Raw genomic sequence first — 12566 nt, forward strand, 5'->3', positions numbered from 1 at the left:
ACGTGCTACCCCCTGCTGGCCATGTGGGGGGTCAGCCCGTACCAGTCCACGTTTCTGGTCCCACGCTACATGCTCAGCACCAGACTGGCCCGTATGCATTGCATGTGGAGGGCTCGGCGCGCACCGTGGGTTCAGTCCACGGCAAACCACACGGGTGACGTGCTTGAGGGCTCAGCAAACGCTACGTCTCCAGGAGATGCCTGTGCCAGCCGGCTCCTCCCCCAACAGTCCCTTCACATCACTGAGACAGGCACAGGCTGTAGAGACAACTTATTTACTTATTATAACCTTGAGCCCTCTTTGCCCTGGAAAGGGGGGTGGGCCAGGGGGCCGGGCCCAGCATGCACCCCCATTTCTTCAGGGGCTGATCCCTCCCCCTGCTGGGCCGGGTCCTGGGGCCACAGCGTCAGGCCGGCAGGGGTGGAGGTAGAGATGGGAGAGCAGGGAAGAGCAGGTGGAGCCACAACGGGGCACACAGAAGCGGGGGCATGGGGACAGGGGCCGGGACCCGGGATATCTGGGTCCGCGGGGGCCTCGCAGGCTGTGGCCTGTCTGCGGGACCACGGCCTCACAGCAGGCGACAGGCATTGCCCACGCTGTCAGCTGAGGTGTCAAGGTCATGGCTGTAAGGGGAGTCCCAGTCCCTTAGGAAAACGGCCTCCAGCTGGCTTCTCAGGCCACCACGCCCATTCTGTGTCACCAGCAGCGAGGTGCCCGCCGTCTCCGTGAAGTAGCTGCCAGACCAGTTGGAGGTTCCTGCCGGGCGGGGTGAGAGTGTCAGAGCCCGCGGCCGCGCCCGGACTCCCCTTCCGTCCCCTTGGCGGAGCTCGGGACACTCACCGATGTAGGTGGCGCGTTCGGTCACCATGTACTTATTGTGGTTGACGCGGGCATATGGGATCCGGGCCTGGGTCTCGTCGGCAGGGACCACAAAGAGTTTCTGAGGGCGAGGGGAGAATGAGAAGGGGCGTGAGATGCAGGGTGGGGTTGGGGACACCCCAGGGTCTGGGGTGGGGAGTGGAACCAGGTTTGCAGGACGGGAGGGGCTCGGATGTTTCCCGTAGGGCTATTGGAGCCGGAACAGGGCCTGGAGGAGTGGCTATCAGCAGCACCGACTACAGGGGAGGCCCAGTTGCCTTGTTTGCCAATCCTTCTAGAATGGCTCCTATTCGTCCCTTAGGTCTCACCACAGATGTCCCCTTTTCCAAAAAGTCCTCCTTGACCCCCTCCTCCCCAGGCTGGGGCAGACGCCTCCCGGGAACCCCGCCCCCCATCCTGGCCACGATGCCTCTGGCCAGGCCTCCTCCGTCTGGGCCCTGCCTCCTCTCCCTGTGCCCTGTCATCCTGGCCGGGCCCATGGTCTCCCCGTTACGGCACGGCGCTGTCCCTCTGGGCTGTCCCTGTCAGGTGACAGGTGAAGACAGCTCCTTGATGTCTTCAGCATTGCCCTGCACAAGGCCCGAAGGATGGGTTTGGGGTGGGGGTGGGGGGGCGCTTACCACCTGGATGTCAGAGTGGGTGTGGTTGTCACGCAGGGCGGCCAGGGAGAGCAGGAAGGAGCGCATGGATGGCTCAGAGTGTCCCCAGCAGCTGATGAGCAGCCGCACCTTGACGCCCCGCTCATAGGCCGCCCGCCGGAGCCCGTCGTCAATGGCGGGCCAGAACCTTGGGGATGGGGGCGTGGGATTCAGAGGGCAGCTTTCCCCGCGGCCTCGCCCTGAGCCTTAGAGGGCATGCTCCAGCTTCCGGGCACCCTCAAATCCCTAGACCGCCCTAGCTCTCTGGCACCCAGTTCTGTTCCTGCCTCCTTAAATCCCACGTGCCCCGTCCCATTTCTGGCTCCCATTCCTGCCCCCAAGCCCCTCATCCTGTTTCCAGCCCATACTCCCTGCTCCCTAACTTGGGAAATCCCACACTGCGCACCCCCTGCCCCAGGCCTCAGGTCCACCGCCCTGTTCCCAACCCCAGGATTGTTACCCTTTCCTCTGCCCCCTCTTCCTCTGTCTTGAGTATCCAGACCCCTCATCCCTGTCTCCTCTGCCTCTTCCACTCACGGTGGTCCCGTCCCGAGCCCTGTCCACGTGGCAGTGGTACCTGCGTGGGTGGGAGAACTCCATGGTGGGCAGGTAGTTCATGACCGCAACGTAGATGAAACTCCGGGCGTTGTCCACCACATTGAGCAGGGCCTTCAGGTCTGGGGTGCGGCCACTGGGACACAGTGGTGGGGGTGCACTCTGGGGGGGAGGGGACAATCAAGATGTGCCCTGCCAGGGGTGCCGTCACAGCGGACCCCATGCACAGACAGACTGTCCCAAGCTAGGTCTTGTGGGTTGCGCTGAATTCTCAGCCTTTGGGAAGGGCTGGGTTAATTACTACGGCTGTTTTATAGGTGAGGAAACTGAGGCTCAGAGAGGGTAAGTGATTTGCCTGAGGCCGCACAGCTGATAAATACAGCCAGGATTTGACCCTAGGCTGTTTAGTTCCAGAATTTATGCTAGGGGCGCCTGGGTGGCTCAGTCAGTTGAATGTCTGACTTCGGCTCAGGTCATGATCTCATGGTTTGTGGGTTCGATCCCTCTGTCGGGCTCGGTGCTGAGAGCCTAGAGCCTGCTTCAAATTCAGTGTCTCCCTCTCTCTCTGCCCCTCCCCCACTCACGCTCTGTCTGTCTGTCTGTCTCTCTCAAAAACAAATAAATGTTAAAAATAAAGTAAAAACAAAAAAGAATAGCAAATTCTTGGGCTTCACTGCACCCAGCATACCGAGCCAGGGTGCCACGGTGGGGCCTGGGAGTCTGGGTTTAACAGCCGCCCCCTCCCCCCGCCATGGCAGGCTCAGGTTCAAGGGCCTCTCATCACTTTGGTCCCCGACTTGCTCACAGCCCACCTTGACAGCACGCCTATATGCCGTAGCACACCAAGCCCTTTACCTGTTTCCCTCCCCGTGACAGATGAGCAAAAACTCAGGCTCTGAAGGGGAGGTGGTAATAGGGGAACCCGTAAGCTTCCAGCGAGACCCCTGGAGCAAAGGACGGCTGTGCATCACGTGTCCTTGCCTTTGTGCGGCCCTCCCACCAGGGCTCCGGGCTTGGCCATGTGACTTGCGGGTGGGGGGGGGTGCTGAAAGGAACCCAGTCGGGCGGCCCCAATTGGTAGAAATGTCAGCAGCTGAAAACGGAAGCGCCTCCTCTACAGTGCTCAGTATGTGCTGCGGGCAACCGTGGGCGCTGTCCCAGAGAACTTTCCAGAGCGATGGCAATGTTCTCGATCCGCACTGTTCAGCGTGGCAGGTGTTTGCCGCATGTGCCTACCAAGCGCTTGAAACGTGGCTCATGTGACCAAGGAATTGAATTTTTTGGCCACATTTAATTTTAACTGATTTAAACGCAAAGAGCTGCGTGCTGCTATATATAAGGGACATCACAGGGGCACCAGGGGCTTGCAGGCATGAACGCAGTGGTGACTCCCCGTCAGCCCTAGAGGTGGCACGTATTATGACACTGTTTTTGAGAGAAAATCAAGGCCTAGGGAGGCTGGGACACGGCCCTGGCCCCAGACCCACCTGTGTGAGCCAGAGTGAGTGGTCAGGACGCCCCCTCCCCGTCCCTGGGCAGGGCCAGACAGACACTGCAAGGGACAGGTCCCCTCTTCCCCAGGACTCACAGCCAGGTAGGCCAGGGCCGGGGTTCCGTTGAGACAGATCTCCATTGGTGTCTCTTGATTGTAGCGAGTGTCGTAGGGCCGGGGCCAGGTTGACGGGATGGAGCTGCCCGCCTGGCCCAGGTACCAATAGGCCTCAAAGATCTTGGTCAGGTCCCGAGCGAGGCAGCTGCAGTTGTACATGACCACGCCCAGCTCCTTGACCTGTGGGAGGGCAGTGCTGAGCCTGGCGGGGTGGCAGCCGGGGGTCCACAGATGACATGAACACCCACAGTCCCCTCTCCCCACCCTTCAGCCTTCCATCCTGCCCCTTGCCTCTCAATCTCCCCATCTTTCTGCCCCTCAGTCCCCCACCCCCCCAGCCTCGCCGCCATCACTGGAACTGAAGTCCCGAGATGAGCATGGACTTGACCCAAGGCTAAGACCTTTCGGTCTTAAGTTTTGGGAAAAATCATTTGGTTATCCCGAAATGCCAGGTTTCCTGAACTTCCGCTCATGCTTTGGCTTCTACAGAACAAGCTCCAACTCATTTGTAGATCCCGGCGGACAGCCTTCTCCTCCAGGAACCCTCCCTTGACTGCCCAGACCGTGTCAGGGAGCCCTGTGGGCTTTCACGGTCCCTTGGGTTTCCCTCACTTCTCTCTCTAGTGACGTTGGACTCAGAGGAGAGCCACCAGGGATGTCTTGGCCACGGCTGTATCTTCAGCATCTCCCCAGAGCCGATATGGTTAGGGCCTTGGGAGGTATTTGCTGAGTAAATAAACGACCATTGCCTACGCTGTTCCTTCTTTCCCATCTCATGCTAATGCTTGCAGCTCCTTCAGCTATCATATTAGCTGTCACCTCCTTTGGAAGGTCTTCCCTGAGACTCCAGACTGGGTTGTCCCCCATCCTGGCCCTGACCCTCTGGGCTGTCACACTGCCTGGTGCCCAGCCTGCCTTGGCCCTGGACTGGCGGTTCGCAGAGGTCCTTTGCTTACCACCATGTTCCCAGCATCTCCCGGGACGGGCCTGGGCTTAGAGCAGGCACTCAGGGAATAAATAATGAAGGGCAATTTGGTGGACAGGACCTTGAATGCAGAAGGGCTGGCAGGTGTCATCAGGGATCAGAGCGAACCCCAGGCTTCCGTGGGCCGGGGGGGTGGGGAGGGGAAGGCAGTGAGGGCTGGATTTGGGGATGCTTAGGGAGGCCTGGTAGGAGGTAGGAAGCCATTGCAGAGACTGGACAGAGAAGATGCTGGGATTGAAGAGAGGTGTGCTTGGGGGCCGGGTGTCCTGCGGGGCGCGGAGGAGCCGGGCAGGGCACAGGCAGACCTGGGTCAGGGAGCGCCAGTCCATGTTGGCGCTGCCGATGTAGAAGTGGGTCTGGTCCACCACCCAGAACTTGGTGTGCAGGACGCCATGGGTCAGCTTCTGCATATCCACCATGCGGACCTGGGCACCTGTGACAGACAGGCTGTCGGGAGCCGGCGGGGACAGCCCCTGGCCCGGCACCCCCCACAGCTGCCCCCTGGCTCACCGCTTTGCAGCAGGGTCTGCAGGTCGGCCTGCGGCTGGGGCCCACTGGGCTTGCTCACGGCGATGCGGACCTTCACGCCTTGAGGTGCCAGGGCCTGGAGCTGCCGGAGGACCTCCTCACCCTGCGGGGAGGGGAGAGCCTGTGAGCGGCGGGGCCAGCCAGCTCTCCAACCCCATGCAGCACCCCCGCAAAAAGACCGTTTTGATACTGCATTTCAATTTGTGGTCAGGACTGAACAGGCTCTCCATTAGCCGATACGCGGCGAGATGGCTTTACAGGCTGAGCTATGAAAACCTTTCATCTGTTTAATTACTGGTGCTCCGGGCCATGCCAGGGCCTCCCTGCCAGTCCTGTCCTTCCAGGACCTTCCTAAGATCCTGCCTTGGGAGCATCAAAGCCTGGCACCGCAGGAGTCTCCAAGCACCCCCTGGGATGTTGGGGGCACAGCACGGGCTGGAGATCCAGGAAGGTACAGGGAGAGGCCTGATGGTGCCAGTAACTGTAAGGATGACAGCCTAGGACTCCCTGCTTTCCTCCAGGGAGCCGGGGCCCGTCCTAAGTCCCTTCCCATCTGAACTCACAGACTCCTCACCGCTCTCACTGGTGAGGCGGGTCTGAGTACAACCCCCAAGGCGCGGAGGAGAAAACTGGCATCGGGGAAGTCAGTGGCAAAGGGGGACCTGAACCCAGGTCGCCTGCCTCCTATCTCTGCGCTCTGTGCTTTGAACCACTCCAGCGGGGAGCCGGCGGGGAGGGAGCACTCAAGTCATTTTTAACTTCTGTGATTAGGCTTTTAGGTAGTGCTTGAGGAGCCCCACAATTTTAATAAATGTTAAGTCCGCCTCTGACAAAAAAAAGGCGGCAGGGGCGGGGAGGAAAAAAAAGGAAGGGAGCAGGTCAGCGTGTTTTTCAAGGAAGGGGTTATCCAGCGAGGCTGTTCTTTTTCACCTCTTGAGGTTTTATGTTTTTGAGACCCTGAAAAGATACACAGCAGACGCTGAGAGGAGGCCGACTGGTGTCACATACTGGGCTGGAATCTGCACAGGTTAGCGGGTTTGATTCTCGAATGCGGCAGGTGCTAGCTACTGGCCCCATCCTACCCATGTGGAAGCTGAAGCCTGAGAGGTGCCAGGACGGCCCCAAGGTCACGTGGCTGGGAAGCGGGAAACTGGGGTGAGGCTGGGCTGTTACTCACTCTGGTCTTCTGTGTCATTGTGTGATGGGGTTGGGGCAGCTCGGGGGTGAGCAACATCTGTCAGCCCAGTCCCTGGTAATCAGACCCACACCCTGACCTTCGGAGGCCTCCGGATGACCGTGACAAAAGCCCCCAGTCCAGAGCGCCATGTGAAGATGGTTGCTTTCAACCACCTGCGTCCAACCCGCTGTGTGAGACGTGCCCGTTCGTCTCCTGGGTTGCAGGGGGTCCCCCTTCACTCCCCGCACCCCCCACAATGCCTCCCACCACCCCTGCTGCCAGCCGGGGCCCATGCTGCCAGGTACCTGCTGGGCAGAGGGCTCCTGGGTGTGGGTGTCATTGTTGGTGAGAGTCCAGTAGAAAGAGGCGATGTCCAGACTGCTGTGGGCACCAGCGAGCAGGCCCAGCCAGGCCTGGCTGGTGGAAGGGTTGCTCGTGGAGGCATTGGGGAAGTCCAGGCCCTCTGGAATGCTCTCCACCAGCACTGCCCTGGAGGATGGGGGGTGGTATCAGCCGCAGGGGGGCCAGAGACAACTGACTGGAATGTGAGTGCTCACCTGTCGGCCCAGGGAGGACGGACGACTACGTATTTGCGTGTGCCTGTACTCACGATTCCATGCGCCTGTGCATTTGTCTGTCTAGACGTGTGGAAGGCAGGTTGTGCGTGTGGAGCTCTGTGTGTGTGCGTCTGTCCACACGTGTGATGGAAGATGCCGTGCCTGTCTGTGTGTGCGCGCTGGTTTGTTCCTAGCCCTGGAGAGAAGATGATGCTGCGGCTGCCATGGGAACAGTGTTGGGGGGAGGGAGAGGGGGTGGAGGGAAGGCCCTGTGACGGAGCACTCCCCAGTCTCAGGCACCAGCGTCGGCTCAGGGCAGGCCCTGCTCAGTGTGTAAGTGTCCCTGGCCTGGCAGGGCTCCTTCCCCCCACTGCCCGAGATGCCCCCCCACCCCCACTTACTCGCAGGGGTCGTAGCAGGGGGCTGGGCGCTGGTTGGGCCCAAAGAGATGCAAGTCGCCGTATTCCCATAGAAACAGCTGAGTCATCAGGGCTCCGAAGCCCACAACGGCCAGGATGAGGACGAGCAGGACCCAGCGCGCTTTCTGTGGGGAGGAGGAGGCGATCAGCCAGCCCAAGGCAACCGGCCCAGCCCACGCCTGAGACAGGCTGAGGGCGGTGGTGGGCTCCTACCTTCTCCGCAGCCTTCCAGGCCTCAATCTCATTCATGGGCAGCTCATTGGCGGGCTCCTCAGCAGGCACCTTTAGCTGGGGATTGGGGATGGCAGGGGGGTGACAGGGCAGCTTGTCAGGGTCTCTGCCCTCCACTGCACCCCGCCCCACCCACCCCTCTGGGCCCCAGATCCACCTACCTCCTGGTACATCAGTTTAGGCTTCATCTTGCCAGGCAGCCAGGGAATACGCGGAGCCCAGGCGGGGAAAGTGGGTGTGTCAGGGTCTCCAAACTGTGGGGAGCAAAAGCAGACACTGGTGGGGTTTCTGGCCTTTGGGGGGAAGATCACCGAAAGCAGAGCAGTGCTGGGCTCATGGGATCCACTGGGTCTCCTTGCCTGTGAGCACGGGGTCACTGGCATGGGGCCCGACACCCCAAAAGGAGGAAGCTGACCGCTGGTCAGCAGGGATTTCGAAATCCCTCAAAGTCTAATGCCTTGCTTTCTTCCCATCATTCCATAGTGCACACCCTGTGCCCCTTAGCGCCCACCCTGCCCCCCCCAGCGCCCATCCTGCTCCTCATTAATCCGCTCCCCCATTAGCATCTTCCCTTCTCTGAGCTCTAATCTAGACATTCCCAAGAAGCCCACTCCGGAGGGGGTGAGTGAAGCCCCAAATCTTTGCCTGGCTTTTCGCAGCCCGGAGACCACCCAGGGAGCCTTTTTCAGGTGGCTCCTCTGCCATCACCCTTAGGTACCCACCAGACAGCTCAAGCCCAGAGCCCAGGACCATCGGGGCCTCACCGCCAGCCCCCAGCCCATCCCCCTAGCCATCCTCCTCCACCTTACACCGGAGGGGACTCGGCCTCACTCCGCAGGCGGCAGCTGCTACCTCCGCGGGGCCCCAGCTTCTGCCCCAACAGGCTGAGCAGGGGCGGTAGGAAGGAGGGGGCGGGGCCCGACGGGGCTCCGCCCACTGCAGCGGGGAGTCTGCGCAGTGCGCAGGCCGCCCCGGCTCACCGCAGGGAGAAGGGGGGCTCTGGTTCCCCAGATACGGTGCCGCCAACCTGGCCGGGGTGCGAAGGGTACATGGCCGGGGGATGGGCTTTGCCACCCACCTCCCCCAGAGCCCCGGGGTGGGTAGGGAGGCTACAGGTAGAGAAAAAGACCCCGCATCTTGTCTACAAACCTTGTGAATTTTTGTACCATGAGCATGTATTACCTAGTCAAAAAAAAAAAAAAAAAAGATAACCGTATAAAATAAATGTCAATTATACTAAAAAAAATGAAAAGCCTTATAAAATGGAGAGATCACATTTGAATAATATGATTTCTAGAGGTAGCGAATAAAATCAGAAGGCACAACCCAAGCTCTGGGGCTGGGGGGTGGGGGATGAGCGGGGTGGTGGAAAGACACGGTGGGTTTTCTGTTGGAGACTGTTTGGACAACAGTATTTGGTTTCTTTAAAAAAAGCCAACTGATATTTTGATAGGGATTTTCTAAATTTCGTTTCTGAAATCCAGTCTCTGGCTGGCGGATTAAGCAAGATTTCCCATCTCCTTCTTCCCCAAGTAGGATTTGAGACCGCCGCTGACGAAAAGAATTGGAGACCCGCTCCCCGCCCACCTTTCCCAATGAAACCAGGGCAGGACGCCCTCCCCTCCACCCGCGCAACAAGTCAACAGATGAAGGCAGAAAAGGATGGTCGCTGAGAGACGCGACAGCGTCAGAAGTGGTTGCCTTGAGAGTGGGATTTGGGGTGGGTGAGGATTGCTTTTTCTTGCACGCCTATTTTCTTTTTTAAAGATTGTGCAAGATAAGCGACTTACAGAAAAGTAGAGGGGGGAAAACCCAGCTCTGTGCAGATTAAGAAATAATTATAAAGCCAACACAGGTGTTGCCGCGGCCCATGGCAAAGCATTACTGAGCCTGCATTACTGTGATTTTAAAAAAGAAGGGAAAAAAATACCAAAAAGGAGCTAGGACATCCCCCGCCCCGCGACACCGGAAGACCCAGCCTACATCTCAAAGGATAATTTGGAAACCCCTTCCCCCACAATGTCGGATCCCAGATTGGCAAGGGCAGAGCACAGCACGATCCGCTCCTCTCATTGCAAGACAAATGGGGATGGGCCAAATGGATCCGGCAAGTAAAGGTAACAGACCAAGGTCATTTGGACCTTCAGAGGTCACCAGAAAACAATCTCAGGGGTGGCGGACCGATGGGTTGCCAGGTGGGGGAGGGAAGGCTTGGGGCAGAAAACATTTGCCTTTTATTTACTTGCGAAGGCCTTGGTGAGAATGGTTTTACTTTAAATACGGGGTTGAGGGGGCGCCTCATGGCTCAGTTAGAGCATATGACTCTTAGTCTCCGGATTGTAGGTTCGAGCCCCACTTTGGGTGTAGAGATAACTTTAAAACAACAACATAATACGGGGTTGGAAGCACAAGCGATGTAAAATTAGGTAAAATAAAGGGAACAAAAACAAAACCGAGAGAGGGAAGGCACCGAGGTGCAAGGCATGGGATTGAGCTCAGTGCCGCCAAGAATTGGAACGGCCACTAATACGACAAAACTAGGAAGAGACTAGCACACGCGACATTCAGATTGTTAGTGACACTGTGGCTTCCAACTTGTGTAGTGTTAACAGGTCTGTATCAATGGGTTTAATTTTAATTTCTGTTCTATTTTTTTTTTTTAATTTTCAATGTGTTTTATTTATTTCTAGGAGAGAGAGAGAGCGAGCGTGAGCAGGGGAGGGTCAGAGAGAGAGGGAGTCACAGACTGAAACAGGCTCCAGGCTCCGAGCTGGCAGTCAGCACAGAGCCCGATGCGGGGCTCGAACCCACGAACCGCGAGATCACGACCTAAGCAAAAGTCGGACGCTCAACCGACTAAGCCACCCAGGCGCCCCTAATTTCTGTTCTATTTTTATCAAACTACAACTAAGGGGCAACTGGGTGGCTTAGTCCGTTAAGTGGCCAACTCTGGACTGTGGCTCATGATTGTGGTTCATGAGATTGAGCCCTGCATTCATGAGGTGGAGCCTGCTTGGGATTCTTGGTCTCCCCTCGCCCCCCCCTCAAAATTAATAAACTAAAAAACAAAACAAAACAAAACAAACCACTTAAACTGGTAGGGTGCCCAGGTGGCTCATTCGGTTGGTTTAGGGTCTGACTCTTGATTTCAGTTCAGGTTATGATCTCAGGGTTGTGAGATAGGACCCCAAGTTGGGCTCTGCGCTGGGTGTGGAGCCTGCTTAAGATTTTTGCTCTCCCTCTACCTCTGCTCGTCCCTTGCTCACACTCATGCTTGCTCTAAAAATAAATAATAAATAAATAAAATGGAGAGGTAGGTTAGACTGGATTCGATTATAAGGCAGTTAATACTGAGGATAAGCCTCAGTGCTTATGTGACTGTTTGACCTTGAGAAGTGACAACGAATCTGTGCCTTAGTTTTCCCATCTGTAAGATGGGCCTGGTAACAATAGTGCCTACTTTTCATAAGACTGCTCGTTAATTTTACACATACTTATTGAGTATCTGTGTACCAGGTATCGTTTGAGGCACTGGAAACACCGCTGTGAACAAAACAGACACCAGGGGAGACATAAAAACATAAGATAGTAAGTAAATTATATGTAAGAAGGTAATAAATACCATAGAGAATCAGGGAAGTGGGATGGGGTAGGGGTGGGGTTGGGATTGTTTGCAATTTTAAACAAGGTCAGGAAAAGCCTCACTGAGAAAGGGATACCCAAGAAAAAAGCACCAAGGAGAGGAAGGAGGGAGCTATGTGGACTTCTTAGGGAGTGTTTCAAGCAGTCAGAATAGCCAGTACAAAGGCCCTGAGGCAGGAGTGTGCCTGATGTGTATAGGGAAGAGCAAGAAGGCCAATGTGTCCGTAGTGGGGTGGGCTGTGAGGAAGAGAGAACAGTCAGAGGGGTGACAGGACCAGATGGTGCAGGGCTGCCTGGACTGTGGTGAGAAGGTCAGGGCCATGGGTATGTTCTGAGCAGGGGACAGACATGATCTGCCTAGGGTGTTGTAGTTGGTTGAATGGTGGCCTCAAAAAAGATGTGTCCATCATCTCTAGGACTTGTGAATGTGACCTTAGTTGGAAAAAGGGTCTTTGCAGATGTAATTCAATTAAGGATGTTGAGATGACATCATCCTGGATTATACAGGTGGGGCCCTCAATCCAATGACAAGGGTCTTTAAGAAACAGAGAAGACCACGTGACCAGGGAGGCCGAGACTGCAGGGCTGTGCCACAAACCCAGGTATGCCTGGGGCCACCAGAATCTCCCCTAGGGCCTCAGGAGGGGTTGTGGCCCCATCAACACCTTGTTGTCTGACCTCCAGAATGGGGAGAATCCATTTTGGTTGTCTTAAGCCACTCAGCTTGCGGTAATGTGTGATAGCAAGTGCGGGAAGTGGATTCGTGTGTTTGCAGGCTCTCTCTAGCTGTGCGGGGAACAGACGCGTGTGTGTGTGTGTGTGTGCGTGTGTGCGTGTTGGGGGGTTACAGCCAAGAGTTTGGGTCCGAACAACTGCCAAGGGCAGCGGCCCCAGCAGCTGATCTGGGAAAAGCCAATGTGGGAAAGAGCCAGAAAGAAATGAAACGAACGAACACATAAACTGTGTGTGCGTGTTTTGAATGTACACAATTTGAGAGGAGGCTCCTCTGAACTAAAGGGATTAATACCTATCAAGCATATAGAATGGATCTGCGAGACGTTCTCAATAAATGGGACTGTGTCAAGGCTCCTGATAGACAAAAAAGAAAAAGAAAAAAGGCACTATTCCCCCACCCACCCCCAAGACAAGGTGCTTGTTTTTCTTGTAGGGCTTTAGTGACCGTTTAATTTTTTAAATGCATAGGACATCTGTGGAAATTAAACTATGAGGCTCAAGCTCCTAGCTGGGGTTCCCTTTCCTCCACATCAGTCTCCAAAAAAAGAAGAAGAAGAAGAAAAGAAGAAGGAGGAGGAGGGGGAGGAGGAGGAGGGGGAGGAGGAGGAGGG

The 12566-nt window shown here is 56.6% G+C and overlaps 1 protein-coding gene across 2 annotated transcripts in view; it reads right to left on the minus strand.

The window, feature by feature from the left end:
* Positions 1-258: 258 nt before the first annotated feature.
* Positions 259-12566, minus strand: part of PLD3 (phospholipase D family member 3) — a 19727-nt gene continuing 7419 nt past the window's right edge. The window contains exons 2-13 of one of the 2 annotated variants that reach the window (XM_039247941.1): positions 8728-8760; positions 7740-7832; positions 7561-7635; positions 7330-7472; positions 6677-6860; positions 5177-5297; positions 4972-5099; positions 3661-3861; positions 2095-2234; positions 1500-1665; positions 841-940; positions 259-756 (exon numbers count right to left, since the gene is read on the minus strand). In XM_039247941.1, coding sequence (XP_039103872.1) covers positions 569-756; positions 841-940; positions 1500-1665; positions 2095-2234; positions 3661-3861; positions 4972-5099; positions 5177-5297; positions 6677-6860; positions 7330-7472; positions 7561-7635; positions 7740-7766 — 1473 coding nt within the window. In that variant the 5' untranslated portion in view covers positions 7767-7832; positions 8728-8760 and the 3' untranslated portion in view covers positions 259-568. Of the gene's footprint in view, positions 757-840; positions 941-1499; positions 1666-2094; positions 2235-3660; positions 3862-4971; positions 5100-5176; positions 5298-6676; positions 6861-7329; positions 7473-7560; positions 7636-7739; positions 7833-8387; positions 8489-8727; positions 8761-12566 lie in introns of those variants that run through there. The other variant, XM_039247948.1, reaches the window with a different exon arrangement.

This window comes from Hyaena hyaena, unplaced genomic scaffold (assembly GCF_003009895.1).
Source record: "Hyaena hyaena isolate Hyena2069 unplaced genomic scaffold, ASM300989v1 scaffold_9, whole genome shotgun sequence".
NCBI lineage: Eukaryota > Metazoa > Chordata > Mammalia > Carnivora > Hyaenidae > Hyaena > Hyaena hyaena.